The sequence below is a fragment of the Acomys minous genome (assembly GCF_964271855.1).
Source record: "Acomys minous genome assembly, chromosome: 18".
Lineage (NCBI taxonomy): Eukaryota > Metazoa > Chordata > Mammalia > Rodentia > Muridae > Acomys > Acomys minous.
Genome location: NC_140501.1, coordinates 48953250 through 48977816, shown reverse-complemented (window position 1 = coordinate 48977816; position 24567 = coordinate 48953250). Strand labels below are relative to the sequence as shown.

General features: G+C 51.9%; 2 protein-coding genes across 3 annotated transcripts; both read right to left on the bottom strand.

The window, feature by feature from the left end:
* Window positions 1-3091: 3091 nt before the first annotated feature.
* On the bottom strand, window positions 3092-8295 carry FGF17 (fibroblast growth factor 17; the record flags this gene model as incomplete). 2 transcript variants are annotated; one of them, XM_084767567.1, is made up of 5 exons in its annotated part: window positions 3092-3435; window positions 4877-4983; window positions 5218-5395; window positions 8062-8098; window positions 8261-8295. In XM_084767567.1, 5 exons carry the CDS (start codon window positions 8293-8295, stop codon window positions 3142-3144), a joined length of 651 nt encoding a protein of 216 aa, XP_084623693.1. In that variant the 3' UTR covers window positions 3092-3141. The 2 variants fall into 2 exon arrangements, with proteins under 2 accessions (XP_084623693.1, XP_084623692.1); XM_084767566.1 differs by lacking the exons at window positions 8062-8098; window positions 8261-8295 and having other exon boundaries at window positions 5218-5624.
* A 5408-nt stretch (window positions 8296-13703) lies between these two features.
* On the bottom strand, window positions 13704-21836 carry NPM2 (nucleophosmin/nucleoplasmin 2). The gene is made up of 9 exons (XM_084767504.1): window positions 21649-21836; window positions 21151-21257; window positions 20956-21041; window positions 20741-20863; window positions 18349-18442; window positions 17014-17174; window positions 16708-16748; window positions 14039-14072; window positions 13704-13950 (listed from the first exon to the last, which is right to left on the bottom strand). Exons 2-9 carry the CDS (start codon window positions 21206-21208, stop codon window positions 13906-13908), a joined length of 642 nt encoding a protein of 213 aa, XP_084623630.1. The 5' UTR covers window positions 21209-21257; window positions 21649-21836; the 3' UTR covers window positions 13704-13905.
* Between the last annotated feature and the right edge of the window lie 2731 nt (window positions 21837-24567).

The following is a 24567-nucleotide window of genomic DNA, read 5'->3' as shown; positions in this document are numbered from 1 at the left end:
TGTGCGGTGAGGGGCAAATGTTCTTGTTTTGCTAGTGCCTGTAAGCACTCCACATGGAGGCTGGACAGAATGTTTGCAAAGAAAAAAATACTAGTGACTGATGGACCTTGCTGAAGTCTGTTTGGCAAGTAAGTGTGTGCACAGAAGTGGGGGCCCGCATAGACTTCATTCATACAGAACCTACCAACTACGGAGATCTGCCAACGCAAAGAATGCAAGGGAGTGACGGCTGAGGGGTGCCCATGGCCTCCAAGATGACAACACTCAGGAGGGAGCATAGCCTACTGCAGGCCATGCCTGAGGGCTGGGTAAACTGGGAGGCCAGAGGCTCCTGGCCTGCAATGGACACTGTTGAACCATGTGCCTTAGAACTGGTGGCTGTTTGGCATTAGGAGCGAAAGGACATCATCCCTGACTTCCTTGCGCCAGCTCTTTTGGAGTTCAGAGGGTTGGACGACAAAGGGACAAGACAGAGAAAAAGACAGTGACGTGGAAGCCATTCCTAGACCACGGTGATGCTGCCTTGCAGGACTTGAGTCCGGGCTCGGCTGCCTCCCTCCACCCTTTCTGCCTGGATGGACTCATCTTGCCCCTTAGAGCAAGAAGCTATTGTCAAAGAGTCGACTTACGTGATCTGAAATCCACTGAGAAGTCTCTTTCCTACCATAAACCCCTTATCCTAATGTTATCACCGGAGACTCGTTCCTTTTATTTATTTTGACAGGGTCTCAGGTAGTTCAGGCAAGAACTTTCGGTCTTCATGTCTTAGCTTCCAGGGGGCTGGGATTACAGGGGTAGGCCTGTCACCTTTGGCTCTGGCTTCTTCCTTCCCAGAAGGCTCTGGGATGTGAAAAGCTCCCTAGGGCAGGGAAGATGCCTGCTGGCCAGAGACGCTGAGAGCTATTGTGAGGAGTGGGTTTTGAGGCCAGCCAGGGATAGGATGGACTGAAGGCTCTCTGAGATGCTCCTAGCTTCCGGTACAGCCCTGCTCTACAAAGGTTCACTCTTTGACATATTCTGTCCCTGCCTGCCAGGCCTCACCTCAGACAGCAAGAAAGGAAACAGTGAGGGCTTTCTGGAGCTGGCCCCAAGAGGTTTGTCTGTGCTGGGGAGGTCAAAGAGGGAGGGAGGGGCCGAGAAAGGCCTGAGAAGAAAGCCGAGGCCAGACAAAGGGCCCAGTCCACCTTTGAAGCTGTCTCTAACCCAAGAGGGGGGGTGGGGGTGGGCCAAGGCCCGGCTGGAGAGGCAGTCTAGAGTCTTAAAGAATGTCTCAAATTCCAGCGATAATCAGAGGGATCAGTGGCCCCCTCCTTCTCAAAGTCCTCCCAGCCCCCCCAGAGTCCCAATACTCCACACCTTGGGAGCCCCAACTCTTTGTCCTCAAGTAATTGCTGGGTGTTGCCCCAGTTTTAAAAGTCCCATTGAACTCGCCAGTTTATCAGCTGCAGCCCCAGACCACCCGCCCTACACACACCCCAGAAAACTACCCCCAACACGTCCGGCGGTCTTCACTAGGATTAAGGCTCTTTGTGATGGGGGGACAGGAAAAAAAAAAAAAGCAACCTGGTGAAAAGCAATTATGACGAGCTGGAAGGAGAATGTCAGTCCTAGGCCTGCGGGACCTCCCTCTTGGCTGTCGTCGGCTCCACCTTCTAAATGGCCCAGGGTTGGGGGCTCAGGCTCTGTTCAAGGCCTGAGTTGGTTCTGTCTGGCGCGGCCCACCTCCGCTTCAGACTAAATCAGCGCCCTCGCCCTACAACCTGTTCCGGACTTTTTGAAGTAGTTCTTGGGAGAAGTGGAAGGTTAGCTTTCATCCTTTTTCATCTCTCTTAATAATTTTCCTCCCCAACATTTCCTTAACCGGGGAAACTGAGCCTGAGTGGAGGGTCCCAGACACAAGAATCTCCCTCTTGACAAGATTAAAAGCCAACGCACCGTGCGAAAAGGCGCTTTTGCGGCTTCCACCCCTAGGCACACCTGGAAACCTCTGGGAAAGCCCACCCCAGAGGCTGGGTGGGGGCTGGGCGCCCACTCCTTTCACTCCCAGCCTGCGGCCGCCTCTAATTGAGGCTTGCCCTCAGGTGTGGCCCCCGCCCCCGCCCCTAGTAGGGACGGGGGTGGGGGGGAGAACAAGGGGACACATTCTCGCCCCCACTCGCTTCCGCTCGTCCCAGACCTCCTCCCCCTCCCAGGCCTGCTCACCGGAAAAAAGCAATCTTGCTCCCGGCGAGGTGACTTCTGGCGTCCCCCGGCAGCGCTCTTGCCACCCCCCCTCCCCCCGGGCCTGGGCCCCACAGGACGCCTGTCCCTGCCAGCAGCCGCTGAGGGCTGGGTTTTCTTCTCGCCTACAGGTAGCAGGGATGAGTCGCGTGAGGCTGGACATCGGAGCCCGCGGAAGGAGGGGCCACCAGTCCCCGGCCTGGGCGCGTCTTGGCCTCCCCGTGCCGCACAGCGGGACACGCAGGCTGCAGCACCTGTGTGCCCAGGCGCCCATCTTCCCCAGCTAGCACCTAGCCTCTCGGTGCCGCCAGCACCAGACACTTTACAGTTGAGTTCTGGCGGTCTGACTGCCCACTTTTCTTCAGCGGACCCGGTTGCAGGAAAATGGTTTTATTCTGGGGCTTGGGGTGAGGGCGCAGGCCTAAGGGCTAGGAATCTAAAGAGTGGATGGCTTTTGTTTCTCTTTCTGCCTGTATCTCTCTCTTTTTTGGAAACAAAACCCAAAGTCCCTTTTTATTTCGGGTCAGGAGTTTAGATATTTGATTCAGGCCGAGTGAGGTTCTGGGAACAAGATTCGAGTATAGTTCTGCAAGGTCTGAAATCTGCTGACCTGCCCACTTGCTTCAGGGAGATGCTGGGATGCAGGCATTTTAGGTCAGGGAGACCCTTTCTTTTCCCAGGGTCTGCCCCTGGCCTCAAAAAAGCCTGTTTCCAGAGTGTGGTGCCCACCCTGGGATACACAAGTACTTCTTCTCAGCTGGGAATCAGAAGCTTCATGCCCTTGGGGTCCTTTTGGGGTCCGTCTCCCCACCCCACCCCCCACCCCACCCCTGACCCCAGCCCCCATCTTTGGATGAGCTAGAGGAGAGAGGGAAGGGTGCTGAGGGGCATCTACCACGTTGCTCACTACTGCCTCCTTGACTACGTTTGGGGCTGGGGCCTCCTAGTGCGCTTGGTCCTGCGGGTGGGAGCCGAGCCTACGAATTCGAACTGCTGCTGCTTCTCGGCGTGGTTGGGGAAAGGCAGCTGGCCCTGGTAGAGGCGCTTGATGAAGTGGGCTTCTCGCTGGTTCTGGCGGCTCCGAGAGGCCTGTCGCGGCCGGCCTTGCCGAGTGAAAGCCATGAACCAACCCTCATGCCGGGCATTCTGGAAGGCGGTGTAGTTGTTCTCCAGAACGATCTCGGTGAACACGCAGTCTTTGCTCTCCCCGCTCGGCTATGGAAGAAAGGAGCAGAGGAGGGGAATTTGTCCACTCACCCTGGCTAGGTTGTCTGCCTTTGGGCCTATTTTTGTAGGCTCCACCTGGGAGCAAGGAGTCATTGTGTCCGAGGAACTGTCTGGCGGGGTGGGCACCTTTGTTAGTGAGGCAGCAGTGAGCAGTACACACAGGCTGTTTGTTACTTAGAATCAGAGCTAAACTTAAATCATTAAGGCACTTCTGTCCCTTGAGGAAGCCTTGAGACAGCACCGAATTGCAGTTCCCTCAGAGGCTCCCATGTAGAGTCAAGATCAGGGCGATACATTAATTCAGTGCTGGGGCTTGGGGTCATGGACACAGCTCATGAGAATTCTGTTTGCTAGGTCAAAGCTGTCACAGGGTAGAGAGGGGGACCAGAGGTGCCACACACATGACCCCCCCCCACATGCTTTGCCTTCTTACTAGTGAGAAGTGAGGGGCTACTTGGTGAACACTAGTCAGCTAGAAGTCAAACTGGGCAATTCTAAAGGAAGTGCAGTGTTCTGTACCCACAATGCTTTGAGGCTTCAGTAAGTGAATAGCGTGCATCTTGCTAGACATTGTCCATGACCTGACCCCCTACTGAACCTGGGAGAGCCTCTACCATACAGGAATGCCCCAGTTTTCAACTCTTAATCACCTTTTAGCCCTTCATATGGGCTGCCACACCAACATAAACCACAAACAACATCACGGAGATGATAAACTCTTCCTCATCACTGCTGGGGAAACATCCCTTATACCAGCTCAGGTTCCTTGTGAATCTTCCGTCACTTCAGCAGGCCAAGGGCCACAAGAATAGAAGATATGGAGGCTGGAGAGAGGGCTCAGTGGTTAAGATCACTGGTTGCTTTCCCAGAGGACCATAGTTTGATTCCTGGTACTCACATGGAGGCTAAAAAGTATAACTCCAGGTCTCGGGGATCAGACACTCCCTCTGGCTTCTACATGCCTATGGTACACAGACATACATGCGGGCAACACACCCATACACATAAGATAAAAATAAATACTTAAAAAAAATTATAGAGAGTTGAAGAGATGGCTCAGTGGTTAAGAGTGCTGGCTGCTCCAGCAGAGAGCCTGGGTTCAGCTCCCAGTACCCACATGGTAGCTCCCAGCCATCTGTAACTCTAATTCCAAGGGGTTCAATCCCTCCATCGGCACCGGGCACACATGTACTGCACAGTTAGTCATACATGCAGACGAGACGCTCATAACGCAGAAGATAAAAATAAATAAATCTTTAGGCAAATAAAAAATATTAAATAGAGATGGGGGGGCGGATGGTTGTAAAATAAGACCTCATCCTGTCAAGTAGGAGGAGCCCCAGCTTTAAACGAGCTGGGCTGGAGCAGTTGCTGTGTCTTTGGCTGCCCTTACTCCAGTGTGTCTGTTACCCAGTGCCCCAGGCCTCACCTTCCCGATCAGCTTGCCCCTCTTGTTCATACAGATGTACTTCTCGCTCTCTGCCCCCTTGATGCGGACCCGACTGCCGAACGTATCCGTCTCCACGATGAGCTTAGCTGTGGGGAAAGGAAAAGAAAGAGCTTTGTCTACCAGGGCTGCCGGCTCAGGGATGGGTAAGGGTTTCCCCTAAGCAGTCAGACCAAAGGGGTGGGAAACTATCAGGCATGCAGTACCAAGAGGCTCCCTCTGCCCATAAGGCCTCAAGACGCCTGGACCCAGGAGCTGGGAAGAAACTCTCAGGCCAGACTAGGCAGGGTACAAGTGGTCTGGGAGTAAGGACCAGGTCTTACCGAACTTGTTGCCATCCTCAGCGGTGGCGGAGATGCGACGCCCGGTGACCTGCACGTGCTTGCCACTGGTCCGGCTGTAGAGCTGGTACTCACGGATTTGCCGCCTGCTCAGCTGGTCAGTCATAGCGCCCTGGTCTCTCACGTACTGGTTAAAATTAGGAGACGGGTGATTCTCCCCCTTTGCGGTTACCAAGGGAAAAATAGTGTCAATTTGCTTTGGATGACACCGCCATTGGCCCATCTGGGGAGTGGGGTGAGGAGGTAAATGAAGCAGGGCTGGCTGTGTGCCCTGCAGTGTATGAGTGTGTGGTGCACGCTGAAGACCACCTACGCCCATGGCCTTCCCAGGATGCTGCATGAACCAGTTGAGACTTTGGGGGGACTTGTAGTTGTCAGTCTTGGGAAACAGTGAAACTGCATACATCTGCAATCACAATGGGTTGCTAGAAGAAACCTTTAAGGTTGTGTGTCCTGTCCCCATGTTCTATAGGACAGGTGCACGGGACACACAACTCACAGCCAGAACCCGTTTCTCTTTCTCTGGGGGCCTGGCTCCACAAATCAGGACCACTAGCCCCCCCCCCCAACTCCACTAGCCTTGAGAGGACCCAGCCCCAGAACAGAGCAGCTGGTTTGCTAAATATTTAACCTAGGTCCTTATCCAAAGTGTCCTGGAGGGGGTGAGGGGAGAGAGAGAGAGAGAGAGAGAGAGAGAGAGAGAGAGAGAGAGAGAGAGAGAGAGAGAGAGAGAGAGAGAGAGAGAGAGAATATGAATAGTGTAGGGGGTGGAAGCAACAGTAGAAAATGGTACCAGTGGCTCTGCTCTTATGGTCACCTGCCTGCCTGTGGCAGTTTCCTAGCTATTTAAAGGCCTTCCTCCTAGGTGGTGAAAGGAGCCGTTTCCACCACACACCAGGCTTATCCAGTACCACATTTCTACACTGAGCTTTGCCTTACCTGAATGGGACAGGCAAATCTTTGCCCTATCTCCTCCAAGGTGCCCTCTAGGGTGGCAGTTGCCAGCTGCTGTGTATAGCCTCAACTCAGCATGTAAGGGCTTGTGTAGGGGCACAGCTCCCTGCTCCTAATGCCCAGTACCAACTATAATTATGCTGGATGTCAGTCATGGACCAAGCCAGAGTTCAGCATAAATTAAGGGACACTATCCTAGCTAGAGGGGTGGGATATATATCAACTTAGAGGGTGGTGGTGAAAGAGTAAACCTCAAGGCCAAGGTTTAACCTGCTTAGGGTTGACCCCCTCCAACTCACTGTTTCGTCGCTGTCCACTCCCCACAGCAGTCTAAAAGGCCAGGAGTTGACAGACCTCTACAGAATGAGAACATCTTTGGGACCTACCCTGCACCCTACCCTAGAGAAACTTGAGGCTAGCACTTGTGGTGGGGAGTGTACCGCTTAGCCCTCACAGGCCTTCCTGCCCCCGGTGGGTTCCTGTCTACCTCAGCCTTAGCCTTCTGGCCCAGGTTCAGGATGTCCGCCCCACTTGGCGGGCAGCCTTCTCCTGGCAGTCTCTTCCAGGTCAGGGGCAGATAGCAGCCCCCCCCCAAAACTACCCTCCCTCTCCTTGTCCCCCTTCAAGTCTTTCACAAAAGTAGCCCACGTCCTCCCCCCAACTCCACCCCCAGCCCACAAGTCCCTCTCCCACAGGACCTTGCCTGTTCCTTTCATGTTCCCGCTGTGGGGGGACCTCCCCTTCACCACGGTAGACAGCTGCTTGTCAGACAGCTCCTCAAGCATGGCTGTGGTTCAGCCTGTTGCCCCCCCTCCCAGGGGGGTGAGGGGGCACTTCAAGGGGGAAAGGACAGCCTTGCCACCTTCCCTGAGTCCTGAATGGGGCCTCAGCCAGGCCATAAACGCCCAGGCCAGCAGCAGCATTGTGCTAATTTCCTTTCCAGAACAGGTTGGACCCACCCCCAGCCCCCTCCCTGCCAAGCTAGGGGCTTTCTTCTTACTCTCCCTATATGTGTGAAGCAAAAGGCCTGCAACGGGGCTAGAGCAAAAGGGGGAAGGAAAAAGGGGGGGGTGTTGTCTCTTTCCCACCCCCCCACTGCTTCAAAGGCAGCCCCTTCCTACTCCAGAGAAAAGGCATTTACCTTAAAAAAAAAAAAAAAAGTCCCCACTGGATGGGAAGAGCAACAGGCCTCTGGCCTGGGAAAGCCAGGCCATCTCTCCCCAGAGCGGTTCTGGACCAGTGCATTTTAATAGCTGCACTTTTATGGAAGATCACAAAAAAGGGGACCGGGCCTCGCCTCGAGCTGGGGGCTGAGGCTTGGGAGTGGGAGGTGTGTGGGCGAGTGTGGAGAGGTAAGCCCTGAATTCCATCCAAACAAACCTCTAGGCTTGACCTAGGAACTATGCTAATGGGTAACTCCCTACCTGGTCGGATACTCCAACTATGCCTGAGACCCTGGCCCCCTATGGCCCAAACATGTTGATAATAGTAGATGGACGGTGGGTGCATGGACCAAACAAGTGGTTTCGAACCCAAACCCATCAGGTACGCGCAGCTACAAACCTAACTTGAGCTCCTCCACTGGCTTCTAAGGCATAAGCACCACATTGCCCTCAGCCATCCCAAAGCCAGGGGCAGAGGGATGGAGAGAGCAGAGACCCAGGGGAAGCCAGGAGGCTCATTAGGAAGGCTTGGGAGGTAAAGCCTCAATCTATACTCCCCGTTCAGCCTGTTCTCCAACCCACCGTCTGAACTGATTATCCAAACCTCAGCAGTTGCTAGCTTGGGGGAGTCCAGTCCTTTTCTCCCCTCCTTCGAGGAGAGGTGGGAAAGGTTGGGACGGTTGGGACGGGGTTAGGCAGGGGTGCCTACCTGCGTTTGACAGCAGAGAATCAAGAGCTGCAAGCACCTGTTTGGGAAGACAAGGCAGTTCCAGGTGTGGGCACCCCAGTGCATCCTCGTCCCCCACCTTTTGTCTTGCCCCGCCTGCCCGATGCTTGTCCCGGGGAGGCAGTACATTCCTCGGGCTGGGAATGACAACAAGAAGTCCAGTCGCAGGCAGCACACTTACAGAGTAAGGTTAGGCAGCAGGCGGGCGGCTCCCATCGCTGGAGAGACTTCTTGGGGGCGATTGCCCCTCTGCCCCCCAAACTCAGGAGCGGATGTGGGCAGGCCCTTGGGGTAGAGTCCCAGAGAAGCCAAGATCTCTCGGAGCCACAGGTTTTCAGGGATGAAAGGAAGACGGAGGGAAGGAGGCTAGCCGAGGGTGATGGGGGGGGGGGCGAAAGGGGGGGAAGAGGGGCGTAATTGGGAGACTGAGGTGCGAGGTGTCCACCTTCCGGGCCAGTGAGGCTGCGAAGCCGGAGCTGGTCCGATTGGCGTACTCGCACCCTTGGGCTACCAGCCTCGGGCAGGGGTCCCCCAGGCGCAAGGGATGGAGCTGCTAGAGGGTCCTTTATCAGGAGGCTGGCCCTACAATCTCTCGATTTATTTCTGACCCGCACGGACCTGCGGGCCTCGGTGAAGTGCGGGGCGAGGGGCAGGCAAAGGAAGGGAGGAGGCGCCTTTTGCCCTCCCCCTCTCAGGGTCACCCGCTCCCGCCCTCAGGTTTGATGCGGCAACCTCATCTCCTTAAGAAGGAGCTGCAGGTACCAAGCTGGGGCTAGGGTCTCGAGTTCTGGCTCGGGGTGGGGGAATTCCCAGAAGCAGTCTTAAAAGGAGGAGCCTCCCTCCAGGGAGCAGGGGTGGGCTTGGCTTGAGCGGCTGCTGGCTCCGCTACTCGGCTGTCACCCCTTGCCACCAGGAAGGAGGGGTAAGGCTGCGAACAGTGGGTGCAACAGGTTGGCGCCAGAAGTGGGGAGTCTGGTGTGGCTAGGGCCCTTGGAAAGATCTCAAAGGTCTCAAAAACTGATCTGAGATGGAGACCGGAAGATGATGAGTGCGGTCACTTTTGCCTGGGCCTCCGCAGTTTCCTATGGAAAACAAAAAAACAAAAACAAAAACTGGACAGCTATTGGTGTATTGGAGGACCAAATGAGATGATATAGTGAGCCAGCTTAGAAATTCCTAAGATACTTGGACCTTATTTTGGGGTTAAGACCTCTCGGGTCCCGTCCATTAGTGTCCCCAGCAGTTGCCCAGGATGAAGTGCCCAGCAGTGTGGACATAGGGTCCCTAGTTCCATGTATCTTGGGTACCCAAGCTAGGTGCATTAACTGTAGTTTGCTGATAGGAAACAGGCACGTAGGGAGGGAACAAGCAAGCTGCTAAGTGGAGAAACCACATTTCTAGTGCTAGGTTCTTACTGTTCCCTGGAATTGTGACTTTCCTCTCTCCAGCCGGTCGCTGGCTTCATTTTAGAGCTCAGAGACCTTACTGGATCACCCCCCCCCACCCCCTCTCCCTGAGACAGGGTTTCCCTATGCAGCATCAGCTGACCTGGGACTCAACTGTGTAGACCAGTCTTGCCTCAAACTTATGGGCCCACATGCCTCTATCTAACAAGGTTTGGGACTTAAGGGCTGCGCCACCGTACTTGACAGACAGCCGAGGTTCTGAAAGCTGGTGGCCATTCTCTCCTTACAGAAAATGTGGGTGGTGGAGCACTGAGAGGAGGAACCATCTGGGGAGTCTACGAATGAGCTCACGGGGCAGCGCGGACGTAGAGTTGTTTGTCTTTTAAAGAGCTGGCTGGGAAGGTGACACTGTCCCCTCTAGGTTCCTTCTCACCTTCTTAAGTCCCAGCAATCCACAAAATGGTCTGCCACCCTGCCTCCCAGCCCCGAGATAGCAGATACCTCCGGTCCCCCCAACCAGGGGCTTGGCCCAGCTGGGGGGGGGGGGGGAGGGAAGGCTTTGGAGCCCCGCCCACTCTTCTGCAGACACAAAGTGCCACTGCAGGGGGCCTGGGAATGAATTTCGGTGAGCTGTTTGAGAAGGTGGGAATTACCAGAGGGAGGAAAAAAACAGGAGGGTTTTGCAATCAAATTGAAAGAAAGTGGGGCTGGAGAGATGGCTCAGAGGTTAAGAGCACTGTCTACTCTTCCAGAGGTTCTGAGTTAAATTCCCAGCAACCATATGATGGCTCACAACCATCTAAACCCTATAATCCCCTCTTCTGGCCTGCAGGTATACATGTAGATAGAGCACTCATATACATAAAAATAAATTTTAAAAAATTTTAAAGAAAGTTAGAACTGGGGGTCGGCTGGGGATAGGCTGGCTGGCTTAGCATTCGTGAAGTTTTGGGTCCAGTCTCTAGTTCTGCTTAAACCAGGTGTGTTGCATGCCTGTAATCCTCACACTTCAGAGGTTGAAGGCAGACGGCATGGTGGATGAGGTGAAGTGCTAACCCATGTCTAACGGCAAGTGACTGTGTGGCTAGGCCGAGGGGCCGAGGACCCAGCGCCCAGGAGAGCACAGTGACTGTGTGGCTAGGCCAAGGGGCCGAGGACCCAGCTTCCAGCAGAGCACAGTGACTGTGTGGCTAGGCCGAGGGTCTGAGGACCCAGTGCCCAGCAGAGCACAGTGCAGCAACATCGATTGACGTTCTCAGCCTGTTCACCTCTCCGCCCCTGCGAGGCACACCTCTACCTCCCATCCCACAGCATTGCCATCTTCCACACTCTTGGCCATCGTTTGAGGCTCAATCCAGTCTCTGCTTCTTCAAGGAAAAGTTGCCTTCCTTATCTCTCCATCCGCCTCTTTTGACCTCCCCTTTCCTACATCCCTCTAGCTCCCAGGCAGCGTCTAAAAGGCCACTCCACCGGGGAGCCAGTCTGAGGCGTCAGGCAGGCTCACAGGTCAGAGGGCTCAGGAGACAGCTGAAGCCATGGGGCATCAACACCTCCTGCTCTAGCGCGAGGCTCATTTACCAGGAGGCAGTGGGAGCTGCTCAAGGCTTCTTGAGCCTGAGTTCCTGGTTCTTGTCGCTGGGTATACGCCCATTGTCACTCACTGGCTAGCCCTCAGTGCAGTCTCCATGGTAACAGATGCCAGCAGTGAAATTTGGTCTTGAGGCTCAGCCAGGGGCTGGTACCAGAGCGAACATAGGGAAGGGTAGCCTGCTTTGTGTGTGAGCTACCCCTGACTTCTTGCCCCTTGTTACTTGGCACGTTCGGGCCTGGCTTTTAGGCTTACTCTTACTGTCCTACTTGGGGCGACAGTAGCAGACCATAGGTGGGAGGCAGCATGGCGAGTGGGGGGTGGGGCCTGAGTTCCGAACCTCCTCTCCGCCTCTTGCTATGTGACTTGAAAAGTTTGTTTTCTGCCTCCAGGTTCTCTTTTGGAAGAAGGAAATGGAACCAGGTGGTGGTGGCGCACCTTTAATCCCAGCACATGGGAGGCAGAGGCAGTGGGATCTCTGTGAGTTGAGTCCAGCCTGGTCTTCAGAGCGAGTTCCAAGACAGCCAGGTTTACACAGAGAAACTATGCCTAGAGAACAAAAAAACAAAAAACAAAAAACAAAACAAAAACCAGGTCTGGAGAGATGTCTCAGGGGTTAAGAGCACTGCCTGTTCTTCCAGAGATCCTGAGTTTGACTGCCGGCAACCACACAGTGGCTCACAACCAGCTATAATGGGATCTGGTGCCCTCTTCTGTCATGCAAACAGAGTACTCATATACATAAATGAATAAGTCTTTATAAAAAAAATGCATGTTATCATGCCCAATAAAAAAAAAAGAAATGGCTCTCACGAATGTCAGTTGAGACAGACTCATACTGCAAGGAGGAGGAAGGAGGAACAAGGACCCTCTAAGTGGCTCGTCCTCAGTTTACCTAAACTTTGGCAGACTTCCCCCCCCCCCACCCATGGGGGAAGGGGGAGGAAGGGAGGGTTTATTAACATTTATGGGGAGCTGTGAGAGGTGCTAAGTGCAGTGAGAAGCGGCTCCCAAAAGTATAGTTAATCCTTACCCCTCAGTGCCAAGCCCCCGTGGAGGCTGTCTCACACCTGCGCCTAACAGCCCAGCTGCTGCAAACACAGCCCAGCTGCAGACCTACCACCTGCCTCAGCCTATCCAGCCTTTTCCTGTCGAAACACAGGAAGGTTAGGGCAAAGGGCACCCGTAGCGATGTGGACTGACATCTGCTCCTACTGTCGGTCTGCAAATCCAGTCGATGGTCACTAGTGTACCTGCTGGTCGGCCTCTAGTGTTAAGCTCCCCTGTATGAAGAGCCTTGCCTGGGCTGCAGGAGGTGAAAAGTTCCCTGCTATGTCTGTACCCGGCCATGAATAGGCCTCCCTCACACAGAGGACTGCACTGGAACCCTCGCCCTCAGTTTACAAGATTTCCTGCATACAGGCAGAAAATTCTCCACCAGTAAGCGCCGTCAAAAAGCAAAAGTTCTGAGGCCAGGCTCTCTAGCTCCCCCTTCTGTTCGATGACCTAGGTGCAGACTGTTGCACCTTAGGTGTAGAGGTGCAACCCCCTCAAGGTATTGTGATGATGAAAGGAGTAAGTCTGGGGACAGCACGTGTAGCCTGGGCTTGTAGCTACTGCTGCCATGACAGCTTTCCTTCTGGATGGACACTTTGGAGCCCTTCCCCGCCTCAGATCAGCTGCATTCACAGGAATGGTTTTGTTAGCTTCCCCCATTCCCCTTCACGTCAGCTGCCTGTTCCCAGGGGCCTCCTCAGATCTCTTAATACCCTGGTTTCCTTCCTCCAAAGCACTTGCCAGGAACTGAAATCATGGTATTGGCTTTGTGTTTCCACCAGGATGCAGGTGACTTGAATGGGGGTGGAGGTGGGGGGCCTTGGCTCCCCCATACAGCTGTGGCCGACACCAGTGAACCAGGCTGGGTGCACATCACCTGCACCAAAGGCCGAGGAGCCAAACGGGAGTCAGAGCTTGCTTGTAGCCTCTTGAGTCCTGGGCAGCTCTTTGCCAGCTTGTTTCTGGCCTGGCCTACAGGGATGCTGGGTGGGGCAGGAGCACAGGCCCTTGTCCTAGGATTATCTTGTGTCCTATTCCAATCAGGGACAAGGCCTTAGCCACCCCAGTGGCCCCAGGCTTCATCCCTGCACCCTTTCCCCCTAGGGACCAGGCTCCAAAGCATCCTCAGCATGTTAATGAGTCCAGGAAGCCAGAGCCATGCAGTGGTCACCCACTGTTTTCCAGTTGTCAGCTGGCCTCACCCTGTCACAGGCCTGTGCCCTGTTAATTGTCCTATGTGTGGGTCTTCCTAAGTTGTCCCCTATACCTTTGACAATTGCCTGATAAGAGCAGGGAAATGAAGCAGTTTGCGCCTGGATCAGACCCTTCCTGGTAGCAAAAACAGGCTGGGCCCTAGGGTTGTGCACTTGTAAACCTCCCCAGGCCCGAGTCACTGAAGACAGGACTGAGACTAGCTGCCTGGGCCTTCCCTCAGTCCTGGGGTAGAAAGCCCAAGAAAAGCAACATGGGGCCAGTTTTCTGCTCACAGTTGCCCTCTGCTGGGCATACGCGGTATCGCAGCAGCTAGGAGACCCATGGGGGTAGGGGTCGGGGGTTGAGGAGAGACGGCAGGCTCTGATCATGCAAATTTTATTGTGGCCCTATGCAAGCTTGCTGGGGTGTTCTTCTCCAAGAGCCTCCTGAAACTGAAAGGCTGGGTTGTGGGGCTCCTGTATGGCCCCCACAACTTAGACCCCTGCACCAGATAGACCCCTGCACCAGAGTACAGCTGGTAGCCATCCTCCCTTGGATACAGGAGATGCCAAAGTGAGCTCCTCATTTCTTGGATGGCGGCTTCTTAGGTTTGGGTGTAGCTTTCCCCTGTGTAGGTGAGAAAGACTGAAGGGTCTACCACCCTCCCTGGCCTGGCAGCCATCCGCAGAGCCACCCCAAACTTCTCATTGCTTACCTTCTTCCAGGGGCTCTTGTCCTGAGGGCTGGGCCTGGAAAGGAATAGGAACAGGTTGGGCAAGAGGAGCGCAGCTGAGCCCTCCCAATAGCTGCATGCAGGAGCTAGACAGAGCGCCTGGCCCAGAGACAGAAAGCTGCAGGCTTGTCCCTCTACCTGGTCACCCCTCCTGCTGGTTTGCCCCTCCCCCTATTTTTGCATTTATTTATTGCAGCTATAGAGGTTGAACTTGAGTCTTTTATGCATCGGGGGAAGCACTCTCCCACTGAGCTATATTCTCAGCCCACTTTGGAGTTTCGGGTTTTTTTGTGGTGTTGGGGAGCCAGGCAAGTCCCCTCTGCCGCTGAGCTCAGCCTCGGCTTTGCCTCCTCCCTTTTTAGTTCTGCCTCTTAACAAGGTTTTTTCAAGGTTGGAGAGATGGCTCAGTGGTTAATAGCACTGCCTTTTCTTCCAAAGGACCCAGGTTCAATTCCCAGCACCCACATGGCAGCTCACAACTGTCTGTAACTCCAGTCCCAAGTGATCTGACACCCTCACACCAATCTACACGAAATCAAATTAAATAAATTGGGGGGGGGGAAGTGTGCATTTTCTTCTTAGAGTTCTGTTGCTTTTTTTTTTTCTTTTTCTTTTTCTTCCAGGTATAAAAAGTATCCTTTCCATAATAGAAGGGGGACTGGTCATAAAAGGGATGGTTAGGGAATATGAGAAGATACTCAGTAGACAATATATACTCAAATACATTTTTGTTGGTTTTGTTTGATTGTTTGAGACAGGGTCTATTATATAGCCCTAGTGGTCCTGGACTCACTCTGTAGACCCAGCTGCTCCTGAACTCAGAGATGCGCCTGCCTCTGCCTCCCGAGTGCTGGGATCAAAGGTGTGTGCTCCCACACCTGGGCTTAGAATTTCAATTGTGTAGAGAGGCAGACTGAGGGGTGGTTCTGTTAAGACTTCATTTACAGGCTCTTGTTAAGAGGCTTGCTGACATGACTGATGTGTAGATCTCTTTGGGGTGAGGGGACACACAAGCAATCTATCCTCAGAATTACAAACCAAAGGCATCCCAGAACCCCCGGCGACTCTGAAATGTGCCTGGGCTGTTCACTGAATACTAGGCTGTCGATGGGTGCACTTGCTGGGCTGTTCATCGCATGTGCAGATGTCTGGATGCGGATGCACTTGCTGTTCTGCCATCGCCGTTGCTGCCTCTGCTCTGTCCTTTACTCCTTTAAGCTGTTTTGTCTGGGCAAACTTCAGGTACGCTGGTCTTCACGTGCACCACACTGTCTCCATGGTGCAGTGTTAGGAGAAGGGCTTCTGTAGCCTGAGAACCTCAACAGTTTGCCTCAGCCTTGGCAGCTTTCTTTCTCTTGCTCATTGTTCTGTGTACCACGAGACTAGTGTTTCATTGCACTTGGTCTGGATGAAATAAGATGTCTTTTAAAGAACATTTTAACAAATTCGTAATAAAATACAAGGTCAAGCTGGGCAGTGGTGACACGCGCCTTTAATCCCAGCACATGGGAGGCAGAGGTCAGCCTGGTTTACAGAACGAATTCCAGGACAGCCAGGGCTATGCAGAGAAACCCTCTTTTGAAAAACCAAAAATAAAATTACTTTAAAAGTAATGTTGGACTGGAGAAGAGGCTCAGTGGTTAAGAGCGCTGACTGCTCTTCCAGAGGTCCTGAGTTCAATTCCCAGCAACCACATGGTGGCTCACAGCCATCTATAATGAGATCTGATGCCCTCTTCTGGCCTGTAGGTGTACATGCAGGCAGAGCACTGTATTCATAATAATAAATAAATAATTTTTAAAAATCCACTAAAAAAAGTAATGTTAACCTCACTGCACATAATTTAGCAAACAGACATAATAAATTGCTTATGTTTTTCCATTACTTTCCAATGTTAATCTTTTGCATAGCTTTTAGCCAAGCTGTTTCTAAAACACGACGTGAAATGAACATGAATCCACACCCTGTTCTCTTGATTCTGGCCCTTTCCAAGTTGTTAGCGTTGCTTCCAAAGCCTGCATATATTCCATTTACCCTGCACCACAGAGAAACACAGTGATGGGGCACACTATGTCACATCTATGTTGACAGGCAGTTAGGATGCTGCTACTTCCAGGACTGTTGAGTCAGGGCAGTGTGAGCTTCTGAGTGTAGATCTTCAGCTGGTTTTTTGTTTGTTTGTTTGTTTGTTTTGGGGTGGAATTACCTCAGGTGAAGTCAGGTCAGAAGGACTGTTTATATTTTCCGAGGGCTGTGCCGACATCCAGGGCTGTTGAATCCCCGTGTGTGCGTGTAAGTAAACACATTGCCTGCCCCTGCTTCCCAGGACTAGCTGGCTATCTCACAGGAAGAATGCATGCTGTTTCAGCTGGGCCTGGGGTGCAGGCCTGTAATCCCAGTCCCCAGGGAGGTGGAAACAGGAAGGTCACATGCCCATGGCCTGCCAGGGTTGCACAGTGAGTTCAGGATCAGCCTAGGCAGCTTACTGATAACCCTGTCTCAAAACAACAACCAACTAACCAACGAACCAAACCAATCAAAACCACCAAACCAAGCCAAACAGTCTGGGGCTGTAGCTCAGTAGTAACAAGCCACTGGGTTCAATACTGAGTGCTGGTTGTGGTGGGGAATGTAACAGCACAAACACCTACCTTACTACTGTCTCCTCCTCTTCTTTTTCCATTCTTTTTCTCTGGGAACAAAACCAAATGTTACTTGGAGCGTTAACCCAAGACCCAGGGCAGGAACACACTTCTGAGTGCCAAACGTAGCTGAGACCTGAAGAATTTTAGTGGTGGTGTATCGGCCTGTCCCAAATGCCCAACCTCAGAGGCCCACTTAGGTCCTGGTGCTCTGTCTCATTTTCTCTCTCCCTCCCTCCCTCTCTCCCTCCCTCTCTCCCTCCCTCCCTCCCTCCCTCCCTCCCTCCCCCCCCTCTCTCTTTTCTTCCCCCTTACCTTAGCTGTGCCTGCCTGCTTCTGGGGAGCCACTCTCTTGACTTGCTTGGTAGGGATGTCTTCTAATGATATATCCGCCTCCTCCTCTTCCTCCTCGTCCTCCTCATCGTCCTCCTCTTCCTCCTCCTCCTCTTCCTCTTCCCAGGATAGGTCTGAAGTTTCTGAAATGGTGTGGAAAGTAGGTAGGACTAGGTCAGGGTGGGGGAAAACTAGAGCATGACCTACAGGCTCAATGCCAACCTCCCAGACCAGGACCCTTTGGCTCCGAGTTTATCCCAGGCAAGCCCTGGGGGTTGAGAGGGTTTAATCTTCTGCAGTGGGCCTCATCCTTTCTGTTCCTCCCTCCAAAATAGGGGCCAGGGAGAAGGAAAGGGCAGGACGTCTCCACGGAGGCTAGGGGGAGGAGGGCGGGCAGCAGGAGGGTGTGTATTGGGAGGTGGCTAGAACAAGGCTGAAGGTTGGGGAGCAGGGGAAGGGGCTGTAGATGGTGAGGGTGCAGTGCTGCTTGGCCCTTATAGGCTCACGTACTAGAAACATGGTGCCAAGTTTGTTGTTGTTGTTGTTATTTTTGATACAGGTTCTTTGTGTAGCCTTAGCTATCCTGGAACTCACTCTGTAGACCAGGCTGGCCCCAAATTCAGATCTCCTGCCTCTGCCTCTGCCTCTGCCTCTTGAGTGCAGGGATTAAAGGCGTGCGCCACCATCACTAGGCTGTGAAGTGGATCGTAAAGGTGATAACGTGGCAAGTTGCTGTGGCTCACAGTATCACTGTAGCTTCGTGCTTACTAGGTGCCAGTCTTGGAGATCCTCCCAAACACTGGTTGCAGTAAGAGCTTCCCTTTTTGGGAGGAGGGGCTTGCTATGTGGGCCAGGCTGGCCCTGAGGTGAGATTACAGGCCTGTGCCACCATGCGCACTTTAAGAGTCTTTTGAAGCTGGGCATAGTGGCACATTCCTATAATTTCAGCACTTGGTAGACGGATCCCTGTTTGAGGTTAGCCTGGTCTACAGAGTGAGTTCAGGACAGAGAAGGCTACACAGAGGAACCCTGTCTTGGAGAGAGAGAGAGTGAGAGGGAGACAGAGAGAGAAAGAGAGAGAGAGAGAGTCAGTCTTTTGGAAGACCCTGTTTACCCTACAATATTTTGTGAAGCTGAAACAAGGGCCATTCCACTCTCATGACACAGCTGAGGCCATGGAAAGGCGAGAGAAGATCTATCGCTTCAGCCCTTCCCACAGCCTTCTACGTTCAGGCCACTGGCCATCATTTGCCTTTGGAGGGTACATACAAAAGTCAAGAGTCTCTTGAGGACTCAGGTACCTAGGATACAACTCACCATAACATTCCTGGCCACTGAGGAACACAGGTCCTGAGCCAGCCCGGAGCCGAAAAGTGACTGGAGGAGAAAGCTCCATACCTATCACTGTGACCTGCGGTGGGAAGGGACATCAAGGCATTGGAGAAGACGCAGATAACTCAGCCTGGCCCCCTGGCAGGGGGTTGGTCACACAATGCTATAACTAGCACTGAGGAAGCAGAGGCGGGAGGATTGGAAATTCCAGCTAGCCTGGGTGACATGAAACACCGTCTCAAAAGAAAACAGGAACCCCAAACACCTAAACAGATATCCCCCTTCCCAGTGTGACCACACTGAACAGCAGAGGAAGTCAGTGCGGGGTGGGGTGGGATGGGGTGGGGGGGTTGTGCACTGCATTTTAGCGCCTGGAAGGAGGGACTGTCAGGAGGACCACTGTGAGTTTGAGGCCAGTTTGGGCTACATAAACTTGTCTCAAACAACAACAACAACAACAAAACAAGAGACAGGCAAAAGGAAGTGAGCTGGCTCAGCTGGTGGAATGGTTTGGTCAGAAAGGCACTTGCTGAGCAAGCCTGGAGGTCAGAGTCCAACCCTTCAACTCACAGAAGAGGAGAGAAACTACTCCACAAAGCTGTTTTCGGATTACCACACGAGTGAGTGCTGTGGGGTGCATGTTTACCTCCCCCACCCCAGGAATCCCTAAGTAAAGATGGCAACATATTAAAGTGAATCAAGAGTTCGCATGACCAAGTAAGAAACCCAGAAGGCCCAAATATTTTTTTTTTTCCAACATGAGGGTCTATTAATGGGATGATGGAGGAAGAATCTGGGATCAGGCGAGTCAAGAAACATTTGCCAGGCTGGAGAGAAGGGCCGGCTATTAAGAGCACAAACTGCTCTTCTGGAGGAGCTGAGTTCGAGTCCCAGCACCCACATGGTGTTTTACAAACACCTGCATCCCCAGTATCAAGGCCTTCTTCTGGCCTCTGTGGGAGCCAGGCACCAATGTGCTGTGCAGACATCTGCAGGCCACACACTCACACATGTAAAATAAAAATAAGTCAAAATTGAAAAAAAATTTTTGACAAAATTTAACACTCTACCTAGGAGTAAAAATAAAAACTTAAAGCACAGGAGTACTAGGTGGGGACTTCATTAATTTGGTGAAACATAACTGTCATACACTTTGTGAGGAGCCATCTTTTTTTTCTCCCTCAAGACAGGGTTTCTCAGTGTAGCCTTGGCTGTCCTGGACTCGCTTTGTAGACCAGGCTGGCCTCAAACTCACAGAGATCCACCTGCCTTTGCCTCCCCAAATCCTGGGATTATAGGTGTGTGCCACCACCTCGCCCAGCACGGAAAGGCATCTTAAATCAGGGAAGAGGAAAAGATGTCAGCTGTTCAGTTCATACTTACCCAGTTAGAGTTTCCACTTACATCAGAGTTTTTGACTTTATAAAGATGCAGAAGTTAAAGCCATTTAGTGGGAAAAACACTTCCATTCTGAATTTTGACCTTTTCCTGGCCCAGGGATAGTGATATAAATTCCTGCCTATTCCAGGCCATGGCAATGAGCATCGCGCTGCTCCCTCTGCTCTGCTTTCTTAAAGGCAAAGGCAAGTACAGGACACCTCTACAGTAGGCTGTGGTGTTAAACTAGGGTGCTCCAGTAGACTGCACAGTAAGGCACTCTTCTAATTATGATATTTTTAACCCACAAGCCAGGATTTAAGTCAGAGAGTCTTTGTATTACACCAAAAGTCCTAGCCCATGGAGCAATGCACTGAGAAAACGGAGAAGGGCCGGGGTGGTGGAATACACCTATTGACCCAGCACCGAGGAGGGAAGGTGAGGCAGGAAACTAATAGCTACCCTGTGATACAATATGAGATCCTGTCTCCAACGGACAAAGGGAGGAGAGAGCTTAGGCCTGGCAACCTGAGTTTGAGTCCTGGAACCCGTAAGAGAGAGAGCCAACTCCTTGAAAGTTGTCCTCTGATCTCCACACGTACTGTGGAGCATGTTCCTGATCTCTCTCACCCCTCCAAATTACAGACCTGCCATTACTCACAGACAATGATTAACTGTGGATGGACAGTACGAGATACATTACTAGAAGGAGCAGATTTTCCAGACTCCTCATAACCCAAAGACAAGCTACCAACAATGTCTTGGTGACTAGTAGTAAACGGTTTAAACGTGACACACTTTCCAAGAGGAGAGTTGCCTCGCCCACGGGCGCAAGGCTGTGGGGGGCATGAATTGGAATGGTTTCCTACTGTGGTCAGGGCCACATTGCTTTTCTAGCATGGCTAGAAGCCCGGGGCATGAAGGCATCCACACTTAGGCCCATGCCAGGATGAAGCAAAGGCAATTAAGTCAAGGTTTCCTTGGGCCTGGAGAGGCTCACCATAGGCAGGACGGAGGCCTTCAGCGTGGCAATGGTGACTGGTGGTTTTCTGTCCTCCTGGTTTGCTGGCGGCAGGATTTCCACACGATGCATCTCCTCTCTGGCTTTCTCCCCCAAGCAGATCTGAGAAGGGGGGATGGGAGAAAAACGGTTACCTGTTGAGACTAGAGCATCGCTCCCGCTCCCTCTTCCTTCCCCTCCTCAGAAACACCCACCGTGCTGAGCAACAGTTTACAGCTGTCTTTCCTCTCGCCTTGGGGTTTAAAGGTACAAATCTGCTTTTCCTGACTGAGCTCACCACCTGCACAGAGAGGGTGGCAGTGTGGGCTGGCCAGGGAGGCTCATGGGTTCATCCACATCCACCTTAGAGGTACAATTCACCAGCAACCCCATCCCACCCTTGCCCTTACCCCAGAGCACGGTCTTCGCTGTGGTTTCAGTCCCACTGCTGGTGCTGTGGCGACTCATGGCGCGTTGCCAGGTGGCTTGGTGGTGGTGTTGGATGGCAGAAGTGAGTCTGCGGTGAGACAAAGCCCTGGGTCCCTGCTTTGAGCTCAGCTGTTATCACTGTTTCCTGAGTAATGCAGAGGCTAGCTCACAGCCTTCCATAAGGAAGGCTTGCTTGAGACTCCGGGAATGCTGGCTACAGCCAACCAACGGCCATTAAAACCTAGAGGCCAAGTTACCCAACACCAGAGCACCCCCTGCCCCCCTCAACCAGATGGAGCATCCCCAGACAGAAACACTCAAAAACAGCCGTGGAGAGAATGGTGATGTTTGCCTAGCCCAAGTCTGGAAGCTCGCTGAGAGGCCACCTGACTGCCCTTTGGGGCCCTCCCAGAAGCCCAGTGTGGAGAGGGAGGGGACACCAGGTTGTGTGTCTCATTCATCCCCTGCTCAAAGCTTACTGTGCGGCCCGTCATGGGTTTCACCTCCAAGCGCAGATCTTTCTCTGGCGTCACCTAAGGAACAGTGTCCCACACCAGGCTGTTAAGAAGCCTGGGGTGGAGGAGGGGAGGGAGGGTGGTCCAATCAGGCTTAAAGAAGTAGCTCTTCTTTCTTCCTCCCCTCCTGCCCTAGAATCACCTGGCACCTGCTTAAGACTTGATTGTTGAGTATCGCCTCCACTGTGTCCTATTGAGCAGGTCTAGGTGGGGCCAAGAGAATTTGCATTTCCAGCCATTTTTTTCAGGTGAAGCCTATGTGAGAAGCACTGTTCACAGCCAGTGGGGGATTTCCTGAGGTTACCGAGATAGGGTGTCCTTGACTTGACTTGGAGAGATGCTTTGCCATCTGGCAGGGAGCATCAGCAATGACGACCGCCGTACATTTCTACCTACAGTGCATGAAAATGGTAACTGCTCTGCATCTTTGCCAATACTTGGCATTGCTGGTGTTGCTAAATGTAGCTATTCTAGGGGATGTATAACAGTCTGCTTTTCCTTCCCTCAAAGGAAATGTTCTACCACTGAGCTGGGTCTTCAGCCTGCTGGTGGTATTTCGTTCTTTAAAATTTTATTTATTTTGTATATAGTCCTCTGCCTGCAGGCCAGAAGAGGGCATCATATCGCATTATAGATGGTTGTGAGCCACCACATGGTTGGAAATTGAACTCTGGACCTCTGGAAGAGCAGTCAGTGCTCTTAACCGCTGAGCCATCTCTCCAGCACTAGTATTTCATTTGTATTTTGCATTTCCTTGATGATAGGAGATGTTGAATGTTAAAGCAATTATTAGTTGTGTACAGACTGGCATTTTCAAAATGCCTGTTCAGTTATTAAAACTGAGTTGAGATTGTTTTCATTGAGTTATAGATGTTCTTTATATATTCTGGATATTTGTTTTGTGTCAAATTATGTCTTGTCTCCTTCCTTCCTTCCTTCTTTCTTTCCTGAGACAAGGTCTCCGCATGTAGCAAGGCCGCTCTTTAACTCAGAATTCTTTGCCTTTCCCTCCCAAGTGTTAGAATTGTAGGTGGGCACCAGCACACCTGACTCTAATTTTTGCTTTCTCAGGTGTATGATATTTTTTGAGTTAACTTTTCTTAGAAGTTGTGATGGCTAAAGAAATGCCTCTTGATCTTGGCATCCATCCTGGTACCCACTAACTGTCTCTAACTCCAATCCCTGGAACGTAAGTTCCCAGTAGCCTGGATTTAGTCATCTTTACACAAAAATGTGTATCGGTGTCATCTACTTCTTATGATATGACTGGTTTTTAGTTTCTGTAACCTGCTTATGCAGACATTCATTGACTATTTTGAGGTTGCCTTGACTACCTAATCTTGGCAGACAAGCAGCTTTTGGCTTGCTTATGCAGATATTCAAGGTCTTCTTATGGGTTTTTGCCTTTAAAAATCCTCCCCTCAAGCCGGGTGTGGCGGCGCACGCCTTTAATCCCAGCGCTTGGGAGGCAGAGGCAGGTGGATCGCTGTGAGTTCGAGGCCAGCCTGGTCTACAAAGTGAGTCCAGGACAGCCAAGACTACACAGAGAGACCCTGTCTTGAAAAACAAAACAAAACCGAAAAAAACCTCTCATCTCCTTACACAGAAAACTCGTTTGACCCAGAGATGGTTGTCTTATTAGCTGCTTTAATACATTTAACTCATAATTCAGATGGAGTCTGTGGTCTTTCCCCAGGGGTCATGAACTCCATAACAGTGTCTCAGGTTGCAAAGGCTGGCATCGAACTTGGGATCACTTGTCTCTACCCTCTGAGTATCTGTGACTTCGGGCATGTGATACCACATCATTTTGCGTTCATTCTTATTTACATAGTAGGAGAGGCTCACTGCTGGCCCGTCTCTTCCTCCTTTGCCCACATACAGCCCCAATACCGGAGAAGCTTATCCTTTCCCATACACTGACCTGGCATCTTTGTTGTCTCTTTTCTGCTCTGTCTTCTGTTTCACTGGTCTCATGTCTGCCCTCGAGCTAAAGCCACACTGACTTCAGAATAGACCCTGAGATCAGGTGGATGAGTGCTCCAGCTGGTCATCTTGGTTTTAAAACTATTTGAAGGCTGAGGGTGTAGTTTAGTGGTACAGCACTTCGCTGCTTGTGAAAGGCCCTTGGTTCCATTCTGAGCATCAGAAGAAAAGACTTTAGGGGCTGGGGAAGATGGCTTAGTCAGTGGTTAAGAACATTTGTTTAGCCGGGCAGTGGTGGCACACACCTTTAATTCCAGCACTCTGGAGGCAGAGGCAGGTGGATGTCTGTGAGTTTGAGGGCAGCCTTGTCTACAAATTAAGTTCCAGAACAGCCAAGGCAATACAGAGACTCTGTCTTCAAGAACAAATCTTTTTTTTTTTTTTTAAAGATTTATTTATTATTTATACAGTATTCTGCCTGCATATGTGCTTGCCCAACCCACAAGAAGGCATCAGATCTCATTACAGGTGGTTTAAAGTCACCATATGGTTGCTGGGAATTGAACTTGGGACCTTCCGATGAGCAGATGGTGTGCTTAACCTCTGAGCCATCTTTCTAGCCCTGAGACTCTGTCTTCAAAGATCAAAAACCAAAAACCAACCCCCCAAAAAGTACTTGTTTATCTTGCAGAGGGGTTCAGTTCCCAGCACCAACAATGTAGCTCACAACTGTCTGTACCCCCAGTTCTAGGGGATTTGATACCCTAGTCTGACTTTTAAGGCAAGTATATGTATGTATGTACAGGCAAGACACTCATACACATAAAGTGCACCTAGAAAAATTAGAATCAAAGGGGCTGGAGAGATGGTTTAACAGTTAAGAGCACTGATTGCTCTTCCAGAGGGCCTGAGTTCAATTCCCAGCAACTACACGGTGGATCATAACCAGCTATAATG